A 16,421-nucleotide genomic window follows, 5' to 3' on the forward strand; every position below is an offset into this window, starting at 1 on the left:
CATTTTAAAATGTACCTACCTTGAATCGTATCACACCAGGTATAAAACGGTTTGGCTGTTGCTGATGATTTAATTGAATTGACTTCAGTGCGTGCATGCGTGTGTGTTTAGGAAACACCGGGAAACCAGTCAAATCACGTTTTCAGCAGTGCAATGGGCAATTCCGAATATCCGGGTCTTTCTGTTAAAACCCACGATGTAATACGCCTTAGTCGGTGAAAACAACGCACCGTATGGTTTTGCTTTTGCCTGTGACAGCATAGGCTATAAAGCTCGCAGAAAATCATGCCTAGAAGCTGTTGTGCGGTTGGATATTCCAACCATAACATGATGGACACTAAGTTATTCCATATTACTGTCGTAGTATTGCCCAATTGGGATTCAAGCAACACCTTTTAAACCCTTAGAGCGTTTTAACCCTTAGAAGCAACTCGAACGTCTTTATTTGCTTCGCTTCATTTCTCACAAGCTACCACATGGCACATGTGCCTTTCGCAATAACACATGATGTACTTAAAACAGGTTACACCACAATTACTGTGTGGACCGTGAATGTCGGAGAAAGTGCGTAAAAGGAGTGAAGAGAGTGGTACTGGACGGTTCAAATATAAGCAAGACCGCAGTGCTTGCTTTGTGGCAGCTCTTAAGTGATAAGACTTGTTCTCGAGTGTGATAGTAATCACAATTTTTGCCTCTGCGGGCAGATTGTTATTGTAGTCAGATGACATTTCATCACACTTTGGAAATAATCCTCATAAATCAAATGACAACGAACCAAAGTGCAATGCTTTTCAATGAGCAGAGAGATTGTCTTCACCGACTTGACCGCCATCTTGACTTATGACGTCATTTGAAGTAAACTGGAACTGACCATCTAGTGGAGAAGCTTTTCATCCTTGAGGTGGCCAAGGCTATCTCGGGGGTCCACAGAATAGCAACTTGGAAACACGTTTTCAACAATCAACATCCACTTTTATATTAAATAAAATTTGCACACGTACGCACACACAGTTCAGTTCATATATTTATATATGAATTCATCCTACCCCCCCCTTTTTTTTTAAAGTAACTGTGTAGAATGTTTGATTGTTTCAAAGTTCATTTTTGAAAACCCACTATTTAAGTAATATGCAAAAAAATATATATGCTCTATCACACCATAGTACATTTTTCGTAGGTGAAGTAAACTCTATATTAGATAGGGTGCGCTTCCCCTACAGGAGGCTGCCATGTTTCGCCATCTTTCTGCTATGTGGGAGGTCACCGGAGAAAACCCAAGCAGGCACGGAGAGAACATGCAAACTCCACACAGGAAGTCCGGGGCCGGATTCAAACCCACGACCTCTGCACTGTGAGGCGGACGTGCTAACCAGTCGACCACCGATGACTGCAGCATGTGTAACAAATTAGGTACACTATATCACGTATCACTTGAGGGGATACTAGAAGTCGTTTGTAATGACAATTGCTTGACCCTCTGCAGATAAGTGGTGGTAGCCTTGCGACGTGTGTTCTCTCTGAGGCACCTAGTGCGCGTGCTTCAAAATGCACGAACTTCGAGATTGTCGTTGCATTCTATTACTTTACCACTAGATGGCACAAAATTCTACACATTAGACCACATCTCCTTATAGCGGCGTTACTTAATGAATGAATATTATGTTTCCATGTTTTGTTAAATAAAAACACCTTGATTTTGTTTTGTGATAAATCTGTTCATAGTCAAATCATTCTGAAACATTGGCACCACCAATTATTTACTTACAGAAAAAATGTTTTCGGTTATAAAGTTTTCGATAGCTGTAATACACAAAAGGAAAAGAAATTATAATTTATGTTTTCGATAGCTGTAATACACAAAAGGAAAAGAAATTATAATTTATGTTGTTCCGTTTCACACTTCCCAATCACTGTCCTGCTTGCCAAACAGCTGTGTGAAAAGGGTGCACTCCATTCGATTCCTGGGCGTGCAGATCTCCACTGTGGTGGTTGAGAAAAACCAACAGCAATACCACTTGCAGATATAACTCGGAAGGAACAAACTGGAGGAGAAGCAGCTGATGACCTCCTGCTAGGCCACCATCGCGAGGATCCTGGCGTACTGTATCCCAGCGTGGTGTGCTCCAGGGGGGAAGGAGAGAACGGCAGTGATCAACACAGCCCTGAACATCACTGGTTGCGCTCTGCTCAATCTGGAGGACATGGTCAGCTCTCGCTGCCCCTCATCAAATGCTGCGCTTGGGCTATCGCTACAGGTCACAGAGTTTGGACAAACAGCTATCACTACAATAAACAAAATCAAAACCCATGAGAAATGATCCAAGAAGCAAGAACTGTCTTTCTTAATCCTCAACCAAATGTGCAATAACTGCTGAGCTGTGCAAAAGTGTAGATGTGCAATGCTTGTATTTGTGTGGAATATCACCTTTTCACGTAATGTGCATTAACTGCTTACAACTCACACCCATTAATTTGCTTTTCTCAAGCACATATACTTCTTTTTTTTTCTTGTCATTTCAATTTACTGCCTTTGCAGTCAATATATTACAACAAGGAGTTTTATGATAGTAATTTACATTCTATTAATATACTTAATTGGAGCAAACATGGCTAACCAAGTTAACAGAGACAAGAGGACAAAAGGCCCATCCTTAACAGGTTTTATTTAGTGGACAGAAAACGCTTCAAGCTTTGACAGCAAATTTGCGGATTGAGTAAAGCAGATCTTTTCTCTGCTGTTTCTTTGTGCGCAGACTCTCTTCATGTTTGTTGAGGCGGCGACGCAGAGCTCTGGTCTTCTTGGGCCTCAGATCCAGGGGCTTGTATTTCTTGCCCTAAAATCAATCAAATAAGACCCAAAACATTAGGAACTGAAAAACAAGATCTTAACATCACAACAGCAATATTGCCACAGACACAAAGTGTATGGGACACAAAAAAGTTACCCCAAAAACTTTTTTGAAGGAGTATAAGTACAAATAATGAAATTCCGATGATTCCTTTGGTAAAAACGCAATGGAAAGGCATCAACAAAGATGCAGAAAACTGGATATTTTTTTGTGAGCTGGGTTCGCCCACTGGCCGGCCCAGTGCATGCGTGACATCACTGGCCCAGCCATATCGTCTTCAGACTCTGAAAATGGCAATGACAAGCTGTCGGTAAGTATTGGTCGCTCGTTTTTGTTGTTCAATTAAAGGAGTAATTAAATGAATTAGAAGAAAACCATGACAAACACGCGTCACAGCGTAATGCTAAAGCAAGGAAATACTCGGTTAATGTGTATCAATTCGAGAAACCGTTTATTGTGACATGGAAATTTTATATAATACAACATATTACAATTTGAAAAACTCAGGTCCCATGCACTTAAAGCATGAGCTGATAAATTCGGACGGAATGATAAACGTGCAAAAATATTGCAGTATCACTATATTGAAATTACAGCCATTTTTTGTAAAAAAAAAAAACTTTTTTTTTTTTTGCATCAAACCCAATCCATTTTATTTTTGAACAAACTATTGAATATTTGGTACAGAAGAAACATTCTCCTGTTCCAATTCTACTTAGTAAGTCAGTGTCCCATCACTGCAGTTATTTTCACAACAAACCCGTGGGCTAGTCATGGTGTGCACAATCCAAAAAATAAATCAGACAATGCACAATAATCAACGGAACAAACTTGCTCCCTTCCCTCCTCTGTACAATAATGAGGGGAAAAAAATGTAATTGGAGGCAGCTCCTTTACTCAACTCTGCAAGCAGCCAATCAAATTGTGCCCTGCTTTGATACCCCCACACCCTCATAGGTGACGGCCAGTATTAGCAGTTTTTGAAACACTGACTTTCTAACCACTGTAAACCCCCAATCGACCAATGTCTTTATTACACTACTACTAAAATCGTAATCAACCAATAAAGAAAAAATACGAGAGATGCACTGAGGAATTAAAAAAAATCCCAACTAATCTAAGCAAGAAAAATGAATAACAAAGGCAAACAACCTTATTGGAATCATTAAGACTGCAGTGTTTTTAGGCAATAGAGGCTTGTGAAAAAGATTGCCATCAAGCCTCAGACTTTTGGGAAGCAGTTGTGAATGCATGCTCAACAAATATTCAACGAGAGCGTCAACGCAAAACCTCGAGTCCCATGTAGGCTGTTGGTACAAATGCTCATTCTTAGTTCACCTTGTAGAATTTCCTCAGATTCTCCTTTTGAGTTTGGTTGATGACCGTCAGGACTCTGGCGATAGATTTGCGGACAACGCGGCTGCAAAAGATAAGTACAGTGTAAACCAGTGTTTTTCCACTTTGTTATCTACACCCCACAACCCCAACTCGCCGCCACCTTCATAACATTGTATGTTGTATGTAAACATACATAGTGCATTAACATTAAAGAAAAACAAAAAAATAATAACTATTAACATCGTTTATACTCCTTGCGCACACACTTACAATGAGAGCGCAACTACCACTATACTTTATTCTCGTATGGCACACACACACACAAAAAAAAAAAAACATGTTCCCTGGGGCCACATGTGCACCTCCTGGTTGTTGGCGCACTCCACTATTTGAAAAGGGTTGGTGTGAAGAAATTTAGAGACCAGGAAGTTGCTGCTAAAATTAAATAATTCTGCAACCACCGGCTGTTTTAAATGTTTACTATGTATAAGGCTGCTAAGATTAGTCGACTTGTCACTACTACATCAACGATCAAAATCTTCAATGAGACTTGTACTAATTAACGATTTGTTTTTCTTCCAAAACTGCCTCGTCTGCGACGCACAAGGAGTAGTGGAAATCCGGATCACCTGTGATTTAAACAGAGCGTGACGATATATTTTCAGTTATTCTATTAAAAAAAATATACAACATATTATGAATGCTCACCTTTTCTCACAAATTTTGAAGTGACATTAAACAGACCTATATTATGAGAAATGCACCCGGTAGTGCTGCTATATAAAATTAGCAAAAGTAAACAAAGTAGCCTGCATATTTTTGCACAAATGTAGATATTAGCAATGGGACGAGACAAAAATCCCACAAGCCGAGATGTCTCACGAGATTGAGTGCGCGAGAACGAGCCGAGATTTGCCAAATTTCGAATATAAAAAATACCTCATGTAATTTTTTCAGTTTTCAAAATGTTTATCGAACAGACTGCAAGAAAATTAATCATCTAGCTCTTAAGTGCAAATGCAAACAGGAGTCACTTTTGTTACATGCTCTTAAATATTGCTGCAATAAGTTAAAGCTCAGATCTTTCCTCTTACTGAATACATTGACAAAATCCAACTGTGCTCGTGGGGCAGTAACTCAATTGTATATAGCGTTTTATGTTTATTTATTTATATTTTATATATTTGTTAATATTTACTGATATATTTATTAATAGATGTATCACTGCCTCTTATTGTTTTTTTTATTTATTGTATTGTTTTTAAAGTGCTTTGTTACAGCTCTAACTGTTATGAAATGCGCTATATAAATAAAATTGAATTGTATTGTAGAGTTCAACTTGTTTCTCAGTCGATCTTCAACAAGAGGAATGTCACTGCGTCTGTGCGAAGAATTCTGCAACTCGTCGTAGTTCTGGTCTCCTCAGAGCTGCAGATACGGCACCCCGCTGCTCTAGATCGCGAGCCATCATGTCCAAAGAGTTGTTCTAGCGCGTGATTACGTCCATAATTAGTTTGTGCACGGGCAGCGCGAGCTGTCTTTAGACGCCAAAAGTGCTGCTGCTGTTAAGCATCGGTGAAAAAAAAGAAACTATACGCTTGACACGTCTAAACAAACTCGTGCTGTGCAGGGACGAGAAATCTCGTGGCGTTCTAATCACGCAAGATCTCGTAGCACGAGATTTCGTCCCATCCCTAGTAGATATCAATCTAAATAAGAGGCATACAAATAATACTTCTGACAGAAATTTGTTAAAAACAAAAAGATGAGCTGTTCTTTTAAGTAATTTTGATAACATTTACTGTGCAGATCTCGAAAGTCAAACTCAAAAGTCTGGGCTGTACAGTGAAAGCAAATACACAAATTTTCTGAATCGCGTATCGTCAATATTATAATTTTAATCTTCTAAGACACTCCTCTCAGCTGATGATTCGCTATCAATAACATGACGTTAGGTTGGCAAGTAGCATCGCTTCTTTGTCTTTCCCTCTGGTAATTACTCCTCGTAATCCTTGGGAATGGTACTTGCATGAAGAATAGCTTGTTCGCCGTAACAAACAACTACAGCTTTGACGTAGGAGCAAAATCGCAACGTGTTTACGAGTGGTAATAGTCAGCTGAAGGTCATTGCTAGCGAGCTGCGGTCAAGTAGCACTAAGCTCGCCTCGACTTGCAGAGTAGAAGACACGCACATTCAATTATGGGAAATAAAAATGTTAATTACAGGAAATAAAAATTTGTAATTCTCAGCTATGCTATTTTTTCGACTGTTTTGATGAAGCACAAAATGCAATTTTGTACTCATTAACCGCCATGCAAAACAGTTTATTTTGAGCCTTGTATAATTTGAAGTAGTACCCAGCAGCCTTGCCGTTTTTTTTTGTAAGTAGTTCATAATTATGGGTTTGTTGTTGTTAGTTCATTCTTTAACATGGTACAATTCGTTGTTTGGAATCAGCCACCTTGTTATTTATTAATTTTCATGAACTGTTAAGATTTACCATTGCACTACAAGTCTGGAATGATGACCATGTAATATGATTCACGTCTCTCTGTTGTTGTTGTTCAGTCTGCCACCTGGTTGCGTCTACTGTTGGTGATTAATTGACTCGCAAAATAATTGTTTGTTGCAGCCCTAAATGTATATTAACTCAAAATGTGACAGTGTCTTAATTCACCACACTACATGACAAATGTGGTCATTGTTGCCTTATCTTCCACCAAAACCGGCTCATAATGAATTGATAGCATTAGTCATGCAAACCAGAACCGCATGAAGACATCCAAGCAACATTCATTTCACAGATTACTCACATCTTCGACAACTTAGACGCAGCCCCGCCGGTTACTTTGGCCACACGGAGCTGTGACAGTTCATTTTTCAGGTCATCCAGCTGCTTGAGCAGCTCCTCCTTCTTCTTACCACGTAAATCTCTTGCCTTGATCTTAGCCTGTATGAAATAAGATTGAACAGGACGGCAAACACAACAGGTTATGATTGGGAGTTGGTTGAAAATCTTGTCAGCCCCGAGTTACACAGGCTCATCGAAAAAAATGGATGCAGGAGGATAGCTCAATGCACCAAATTGACATCTCAAGTCTCAGTCTTTTGGTAAGCAGTTGTGAATGCATCAGCAGTACATCAGCTCAACAAATATCATCTCAGACGAGAGAGCCAAGTGAAGCCTGCCGATACTTTGCCTCGCTTCACGCGAGCTATTCGGCGACAAGATCACACTTCATAATATTGAGTCATTAATCAAACTATGCAGGCGTATATTTAAAAACACTCAGAATTCATCAATTTAATTACTGTCTATTCGCGAGTTTCAAATCGTTTATCACATCAGCAAATTAACTTTCACGCTAGCAAGGCCGTCATTTACATTAGCAACTTAGCTAAGCGGCGCAAGTCAGTGCTAGTACAGTTTTGAAACTAGCATTTTACTCAGAGTCCAGTGTGGCCTACTTATCTAGACACAACCATAGAGCACTCTAAGTTGCTTACGCGCTTATATGTGACATCTGTTATGGAGGACAAATGCTATAAACACTAATATGTACGAATTACCAGAGAGCAGAATGTTACCCACCATGTTGCCTCTCGCTACGCTGCTAGAAAGGCCGGACGTACCGCGTGCTCACAAAAAGGAGCTTCCGGAGAATATCTTCTTCGTCGCTTCTCCGGGTTCTACGTCAACGTCATACCACCAACAGCGCCACGGTGTGACATTAATAACAACGTGTAAATATTGTTTATATTTAATAACATTATTAGTTAGTGTAGTTACAAAGTATAGAAGGATGGTGGAAAATTTTAATTTTAATTTGAGATTTAGACTGTATTTTATATGTAGCAGAGGTTGGAGTATTTACACAAATAAAAATGTACTTTGCAACGACCTTGTAGAATTTGGAGGCAGTGGGCATAACTTATCATATTTCTATCATTAAATCAGGGAAATGATTGTAAGAGCCATTAATTGATAATAAATAAAAGTCTTAATTTTATAGTGTTTAGGGAATTATATGGTTTAAGTAGACCCTTACTGTCAGAAAAATATGTGGTGCCATATCAGGCTGTCTTATGTATTTTCCTGAAATATTCAATATGCACATCAATGTGTTAAAAGGAAGTCAACTCAAACATTTTTTTTAAGAATATGTTCTATGCAGTCCCACTATAGTTGAAACACGGCATTCTAATTAATATTGCGTTTGTGGATACACATCAAAGATCTTTGATGCTGACGCCAACAAGGTGGAGGTGGGGTACTGATATGGGTTGGTATCATCAAAGATGAGCTTGTGGGGACTTTTCGGGTTGAGGATGGAGTCAAGCTGAACTCCCAGTCCTACTGCCAGTTTCTGGAAGACACCTTCTTCAGGCAGTAAGGAGTACAGGAAGAAGTCAGCATCCTTCTAGAAAAACATGATTTTCATGCAATACAATGCTCCATCACACGCATCCAAGTACTCCACAGCATGGCTGGCAAAAAAGGGCCTAAAAGAAGAAAAACTACATGGCCTCCTACTTCGGCTGATCTGAACCCCATAGAGAACCCGTGGTCCCTCATCAAATGTGAGATTTACAAGGAGGGAAAACAGTACACCTCTCTGTTTAGTGTCTGGGAGGCTGTGGTTGTTGCTGCTGCACGTAATGTTGAGCAAAACAGATCTGAACACTGACAGAATCCGTGGATGGCAAGCTTTTGAGTGTCCTTGCAAAGACAGGTGTCTATATTGGTCACTGATTTGTTTTTGAATGTCAGAAATGTATATTTGTGAATGTTGAGCTGTTATATTGGTTTCCCTGGTGAAAATAAATAATTGAAATGGGTACATTTTTGTTTTTGTTAGGATGCCTAATAATTATGCACAGTAATAGTCCCCTGCACACATGGATATCCTCCTCAAATAGCTAAAACTAAAAAAAGCCCCAGTCCAACTCCCAAAGTTATTCAGCTTTGATATTAATGAATCTTTTAGGTTCATTAAGAACATGGTTGTTGTTCAATAATAAAATTAATCCTCAAGAATACAACTTGCCTAATAATTCTGCACTCCCTGTATTAATCTAAACATGGCATTCCGATTAATATTGTGTTTGTGGAATATGAGTTAAAAGCAGCAAAATCTCTGCACTTTTAGCCATCTCAGGGGGCAGACATTTTGTCACTTTCGGTCGACTGAAAATGACATCACAGTTGACCAGGGCTCAGGTAACGACCAATCACGGCTTACTTGTTTTCTGAAGCTGAGCCATGATTGGTCGTTAGCTGAGCCCCGAGCAACTGTGATGTTATTTTCAACAGGTGGCAAAATGGCCGCCCCTGAGATGGACAAAATGGGTGTATTTTCCTGCTTAACTCATATTCCACAGATGCAATATTAATCAGAATGCCATGTTTGACTAGTGGGGCTGCATAGAACATATTGTTGAAAAGAAAAAAATTGGGTTGACTTCAACTTTAAGCTTACACACACAAGTACTTATACAGTAGATGCACATATTGTATACTTTGGCCGCACACACGCGCCCACCCGCGCCCACACACGCACACACACACGCGCACGCACGCACACGTTCTGATATTGTCAAGCCACAGAATGGTTGCATGTTTAACACTTCCCTAATATGTTGAGTGTGGCCAGAAACAGGGCAGGCCTGCTTGCAAATGGTGTGTGTATATATCTATAACACACCAGCATGGAATATGTATGGGCATTTACAGTAAAGTATGTCTTTTAATCGTCATGAAATTCAATTTAATTAAAGATCTTGCAAAAAACGCTTTTTTTTTCTTTAAATGGCATAAGTTAGATCATGGGTTTTCATCGATTGTCTGGCGATCAAGCCAGGGTCAAACCTTCCTCTTGCACAAAGTCTATAAAACAACAAAATAACCTGGTGCAATGTTGAATGATTTCAAATTGATATTTTAGGGTGGAATCTGTTTTGACTCTTGATTGTTCACAAAATTTGGGTAGGTTCATTTAGAATTTTTAAAGGTCCAGTATGTAGAATTTAGTGCTATCCAGTGGTGATCTAATGGAATGCAACCACCAAAGCTTGAAGCGTGTGAATTTTGAAGCACCCGCATTACAGTACCTCAGAGGGACCACGCTGCAAAACTACCACCAATTTCTTCAGCAGAGCTGCAAGCAAAATTTCATTATAAACGACTTCTAATATTCCCTGAAGTGACGAAATAAGTGCATTGCATTTTTTACACATGGTGCAGTCATGATGTTGAGTAACTACGTTTGCTAAGTTTGTCTCCTTTGAGTATCCGTAACAGAAACATGGCGGCAAAACATGGCAGCCTCCTGCAGGGGAGGTGCGCCCTATGTAATATAATAAGCGATTACTTCACCTACAATTACATAAGAGAATTTACGTTGTGATAGAACAAGTTTTTTTTGCGTATTATTGAAATAAAGTGTATTTTTAAAATGAATGAACTTTGAAAAATCAAAACATCCTACACACTGTCTCTTTAAAAAGAGCTTAAAGTTTCAATTAGGAAAATGAGACTTGGTCGGCTGCATCTGAGAAAAACTGAGGCAGTTCCCTTAACGGCAAGTAGGTCCAGTTGGTGTCGTGTAAGTGAAAACAAATAGGACAACTACACTCCCAGTGTAAATGTGTCTTTAACGGTGACACTGGACTTCCACCTTCATAGTGTCATTTTTAAAATCAACAGCGAATTACAAAAAAAAAAAAAAAAAAAAAAAAAATCAAAAAAAAAATCCATGCAGCCCTTCTCCTGAAAACATTAAAAACAACAACAACAGTCCTTTGTCCCACAGATCCAGGGATATGTGTGTCAGCAGAATACTGCTTCAAGTTTTGGAGCAAGCTTCCAACTAAATGTTTGAAGCGGGACTGATTTACTCCTGATGGTGGTCCTCCGACTTCTGTCTCTCGATTAGTGTCTTGCTAGTAGTCCATCAGCTCCAGTGGGTTGAAGAGCCTGAGACTGAAGGCCGGATAATTCCCTTTGGAGAGGGTTTGGAGCCAAACCAGGACATCTAGAAAGTGAATGTGCAAGTAATTGAAATTTAAGTTCAATGAAGCCAAGTGCATACAAAACAAAGGGAATTGTATCTAGCATTTACTTTTCTACTAGTCTTGTTCAGGAATTGTTCAGTGAAAAAAGGGATCAGGTGAAAATAGGACAAATAATAATACAGCTATAGTAGTTGATATTAATCACATCTTTGATGAACAATTACAATAACTACAGTACATTTGTTTCCTAATGATAAAAAGTGGATTTTTTTAATTTATTCAACACTGACTTTATACTCCAGGGTTTGCTTTAACATGTCCTCTTCTTCGCGAGTGAAGTTCAGCAACACAGACACAGCTCGTATTAGCTGATATGCCTAAAAATAAAACAGATATCGTACTTTTCATAGTTTCTAAATCTGTAAATTTGACAAACTATTTAGAACAAGGACTGGTGACTTACCTCAGCCTCTCTGGATGACATGAATTTGAGAACAACATGCTTCAGGTATTCAAAGTTGATTTCTCTTGAGTCGTTAAGGTCTGAGGTGTTGGTCACTGTGGTGTTTGCACTGGAACGGCTTGGACTAGATGCTGGTGGCAGTTCTGCACTAACCATTTCTTGTTTTACAACTACGCTTTCTGGTATCTTTTCCTTTGCTTCCTCTTCTGGCTCAGGTTTCAGCTTCTATAGTAGGCAAAGAAAGAAAACAGAAAAAGATCTGAAACTGTCAACAGAATACAGTCAAGTACAGGGCCCTTGCTGCACCTTTAGGTGCCCTAAGCTGAAAAGTCACATGGTAACCCCCACCCCAACCCGATATAACAAATTTTCGTGGTCTGAACATTTTTGTGTGCGTATGTGGGGGCCACTGTAGGGGTGTGGCTAATGGGCAAGTTGATACATACAGTTGCTAGTTACCTGTTAAAAATGCAGTTAGTAATGTATTCCAAGTGCCATAAAACTAAAGTAATATAACTTGACTATGTTTAATTACATTTGGATTACTCCAATACCAGATATGTTGAAAAAAAAAAAAAAAAGAAACCGAATACAATGTTTTTTTTAAATATATTTCTCTGGTCTTTTCTGTTTTATGGCTGTTTAATATGCATTGTTTTGGAATGCTCGAGGAAGCTGAGCAGCCACAATTCAAATCCAAAGCACAAGAAATGTGAGACTAACCACTTGTGCACCATGCTGAATAGAAAGATGGATAGATTGATAGATGGATAGATGGATAACTTCATTTGGTGAGGTAAAGTGGATGAGGTACCTTCATGAAGTTGTTCAAACCTTTCAACATGACCAGTTTGTTAACTTGTGGAAAACAGAAGTTCGCTTCACCACCACCCGTCTCATACAAACACGCACATACGCATGTTCTGAGACTGATACATAACATTTGGATTTCTTTTTTATTCCCGGTGACAAATACAGCAAAAGATAATGGTAATATTTAAGAGTGGATTTGTCCTAAAATCGGTCAGTGGCGGAACAAGCAGAGCTGGGCAGTCCGTCCTGGGTGCGGATCGGTCCGTCTTTCCGTCCTGAACGGATGCCCATTTTTGTCACGGAGGACGGGGGGCGACAAGTTTTAAAAAAGGGACGGACAGTAGGTTTTAGATTGACAGATTTTAGTCCGGCCCACTAATCGTGCCTCACGCACGTGACGTGGTCTTGAGGCGGCCAAAGTTAATCTCAACAAACTTGACGAAATGGGCAAAGGACAAAAATTGCCTCTGAACACTTCAAACGTGCCACTAGTTACCCAACTGCGCGGGAGATTTTTAAACTGGAGATACAGCGCGAGTTCTACTAGTATGACAAAAGATGAGACCCAGTAGCGCGAGCAATGTCAGAGCCAGCACACCGGCGAGTTACGCTAGCAAGTCGCATGACTGTCCGCAGCTGGAGGAGTACGTAGCTTTAGTTGTGCTAAAGCTAATGCAAACAAATATTGCCATCTTGGTAAAGTTCAACAGCTGTAAAAAAAAAAAAAACAACTAAAGAAAGTTAAAACATACCAGGTATAACAAGCTCCTCTCGCTCACGGTTCTCCAAGCCTTTTTTTCTTGTCCCGGTACTGGTAGCTGGCCGTGTCATATAGCTGTGGATGTCCACAAACCACAACGATAATGTTTTCCTTCATTTTGCGCTCTCAACAAAAGACCCGCCAAGTGTACAGGACGCTGTGTGTGATGTAGTACTCCCCGATGCTGACTGGCTGCCATGAGGCGAAGAGGGAAAAAAGTTCATTTGTTTTAGCCGCGCCAAATGGACAAATGGGTGGATTATCGGTGCTTCGCTCCGCGTCCCACCGCTCCAAAGGCCTCATCCGCGCCGCCCGCCCCGGAAGGAACCGCGCCCGCCCGCGCTAACGACATTGAGTTCAACTGAATCGCCCCGCCAGAAACGTCCTCAACAGAATTGTTATGAACACATGTAGCAGCAGAGAAACTGCTGGAGGGGTAACCAGCTAATCAGAAACCCGAAGGGCTGACCAATGGAAGCGCTCCCTGGACCGGGCGTCACCACCCATCCATTCAGACTGACCTCTCTCACATCCACTGCACTGACATCAACAATGATCACTGTTAAATAAAGGAGTTACATTGCAACTCTCGACTCACTCACTTTGTCTCCTTACACACATACAACATGCGCTGGCAAGCGGTTCGTCAAACCGTTAACGCAGAAGTGGAAGGACGATTTTGACGACGGTGGCACATGTTAGAAATTATGACAATAGGACATACTGTACCTGGACAAAAAATGGTCATGATCAATGGTCCGTCAACCATTCAAAAACTTTTTCTTACATGAAATCAGGTGATTTCAAACAAAAGGTGCAACTTCTAAGATGAAGCGAATTTTCAACCAAAGCAATTGTAGCATATCGTCGCTGTCATGTGAAAAACACTTATCTCCATTTTTTTTAATTTTCTTATTTTTGTATGAATCATGTTTCCGTGTTACAGACATCACATTAAAGTGAAAATTTAAAAAGTTTCCAAAATTGGAGATAAGTATTTTTCACACGACAGCGGCGATATACTAGTTAAGCACTGGGCTCTTAATGTGGGTTTCTGTCTGGAAAAAATAAACAAGCATGAAGACTGTCGACTTTATCTTACCAGTTCTTTTTGCAACGTTCTTTTTAGTTCTGCCATTCGCTGCTGCAGTTGTTTGATAGTCTGAAAGACAACCACAAACTTTCTTAACATGGTGGTTGCAAATTTTTTTTTAATTTTTTTTTTTTACAAAATTCGGCATGTTATTTTCATCATACCTGTTTTCACAAGGATACACTTGACAAGAGATTAACAAGTCAACAATTATAATAAGATCTACTGAGCATAAGGCTGGGCGATATGGTTGAAGATTGTATCACGACCTAAGTATTTCATATCAGTTGATACTTATATATATTGAACATTATTATTTTTACTCTTCAAAAAGGGACCTGGAGGAAAAAAGGCTGAATTTAGGTAATTTTATTTTAAAGTACAATATTTAACCTTTCATACAAAGTCTCAACACAACTATAAAAAGTCCAATGAACTTGTCTATTAAAAGGGCTCCGGAGCCACATGCGGCTCTTTCATCCTTATGTTGCGTGCTTGTGTGGCTTGGGAAAATACATTATAAGTGTACCATTGAAGTGTATTGTAACGTCTTCCAAAGACATGACGTCAGGCGTACAGTAGCTTAGTTATCTCCCTTTTTATTATTCCAACTACGGTGCAACAACAGTTCCGTCAAAAGCACACACGGATCTCTTCGTCCTTCTCACCGTCCGCTCATTCCTCACTCGCACACCCCTCCCATCCAGCGAGTCGTAAGTCCGAACCTCGGACACAACACAAATCACCATAATACAGATAATCCAATTCGTTACAGTATGTTGTTTATCTCAAAAACGTGCATCATGTCTTCTTAGTAAGTCAAAGCTTTTAACTTCTTTCTTCAGACCTTGTGCAATTTCGGGGATCAGCATTCGCCTTCTTCAGAGACGTTTGATATTGGTAATATATCTATTGCGATGTATATTTATATTGAATTATCGCCAAGCCCCAACTAAGCTTGTATTTCCTTTTGAAACTTTAATAAGTAGCGATTGCACTACAAAGAAAAATATCCTACCCTGTTCTTGTCAGTGAGCTGCTGCTCGAGCTCTTTGTTAACCATCTGAATGTGATCTAGATCATCAACTGTCACGCTGCCGTTGTGGTCCTCCTTGCGTACTGCAGGCCTGTGAAGCTGCTCTGTCAGGGTCTCTACCTCCACTTCTAAATATGAGATCTGGAAACAAATCAACATGCACACAAATATGGGCATCCGGGAAACTGTAAGCAACTAAATGTTTCATTTTTACTTGTTGGGAGCAGGGGCGGAGCCAGAACGTGGCTAATGGGTGGGCCAGGAAAAATCACGGTTGGCCTGAATATTTCTCTCACTGAGCACAATCCTCCTGTCCCGACACATCGTATATTCAAATAAAATGACAAACTGAATAATATGAAGTTCAGATCTTCCTTAGACAAGCACAATTATGCCATTCTTAATATTCAAGAAAAATAAAAAACACAACAAAACACAAATTCAAAAATAATTGAATAACAATTTACAAAAAATGTAAAAGTATCTTTTTTGATGAATCTCACTGAGTGGGCAGTCTGTCAATCTGGGTGAGCCTGGATGTGCTCCGCACCTGGTTGGGAGTCTCAGGCGATATGCAGGAATGTGAATTAAGTACAATGAATTTAATGCGTGGGACTAACCCGAGCCTGGCAAGAGTCTTGCTGTTGGGTCTGGCTGAGTAGCTCTTCTCTCAGGTGAGCTAGCTGGGAGTCTTTGTCCAGTTCAATCTGCTCCCGTTGGACCTGCAGCAGCTCAAATTCGTCCTGCAGCTGGACCAGTGATGCCTGCCTACTCTGCACTTCTGTAACAGGTTTTTAAACAGTGTATGAGACAAAATGTATCATTGCACCGGTGAACATGGTGAACTGAAAAAAATCAATTGCCATTACCATCCATTCGTGGTAGATGAATTCAAGAAAAAAACAATGAAGAAATGGGCAGAACAACAGCATGCCAGCCTTTACTGGGATGATAATGACCTTAAGAGTTGCAGTTTTTCAACAGCACCCCAAAACCTAAGGCCGTCTTTGGAATTACCCTTGAAAACCTGAAGTTTTCCCAGAAATTAAAATCC

General features: G+C 39.9%; 2 protein-coding genes across 8 annotated transcripts in view; both read right to left on the minus strand.

Moving 5' to 3' along the window:
* Positions 1-2,646: 2,646 nt before the first annotated feature.
* Positions 2,647-7,925, minus strand: rpl35 (ribosomal protein L35). The gene is made up of 4 exons (XM_086031827.1): positions 7,781-7,925; positions 7,002-7,138; positions 4,188-4,269; positions 2,647-2,834 (listed from the first exon to the last, which is right to left on the minus strand). The coding sequence occupies exons 1-4, from the start codon at positions 7,781-7,783 to the stop codon at positions 2,685-2,687; spliced, it is 372 nt and encodes a 123-aa protein (XP_085887953.1). The 5' UTR covers positions 7,784-7,925; the 3' UTR covers positions 2,647-2,684.
* Positions 7,926-9,911: 1,986 nt separating this feature from the next.
* Positions 9,912-16,421, minus strand: part of golga1 (golgin A1) — a 46,341-nt gene continuing 39,831 nt past the window's right edge. For 6 of the 7 annotated variants that reach the window (XM_086030862.1, XM_086030861.1, XM_086030860.1 and 3 more), the window contains 6 exons: positions 15,988-16,148; positions 15,350-15,508; positions 14,341-14,400; positions 11,666-11,890; positions 11,493-11,579; positions 9,912-11,222 (listed from right to left, as the gene is read on the minus strand). In XM_086030862.1, the coding sequence (XP_085886988.1) occupies positions 11,142-11,222; positions 11,493-11,579; positions 11,666-11,890; positions 14,341-14,400; positions 15,350-15,508; positions 15,988-16,148 (773 nt within the window). In that variant the 3' untranslated portion in view covers positions 9,912-11,141. Of the gene's footprint in view, positions 11,223-11,492; positions 11,580-11,665; positions 11,891-13,230; positions 13,314-14,340; positions 14,401-15,349; positions 15,509-15,987; positions 16,149-16,421 lie in introns of those variants that run through there. The other variant, XM_086030864.1, reaches the window with a different exon arrangement.

The sequence above is a fragment of the Filicampus tigris genome, chromosome 5 (genome assembly GCF_054856515.1).
Source record: "Filicampus tigris isolate MCC_2025a chromosome 5, RoL_Ftig_1.0, whole genome shotgun sequence".
NCBI lineage: Eukaryota > Metazoa > Chordata > Actinopteri > Syngnathiformes > Syngnathidae > Filicampus > Filicampus tigris.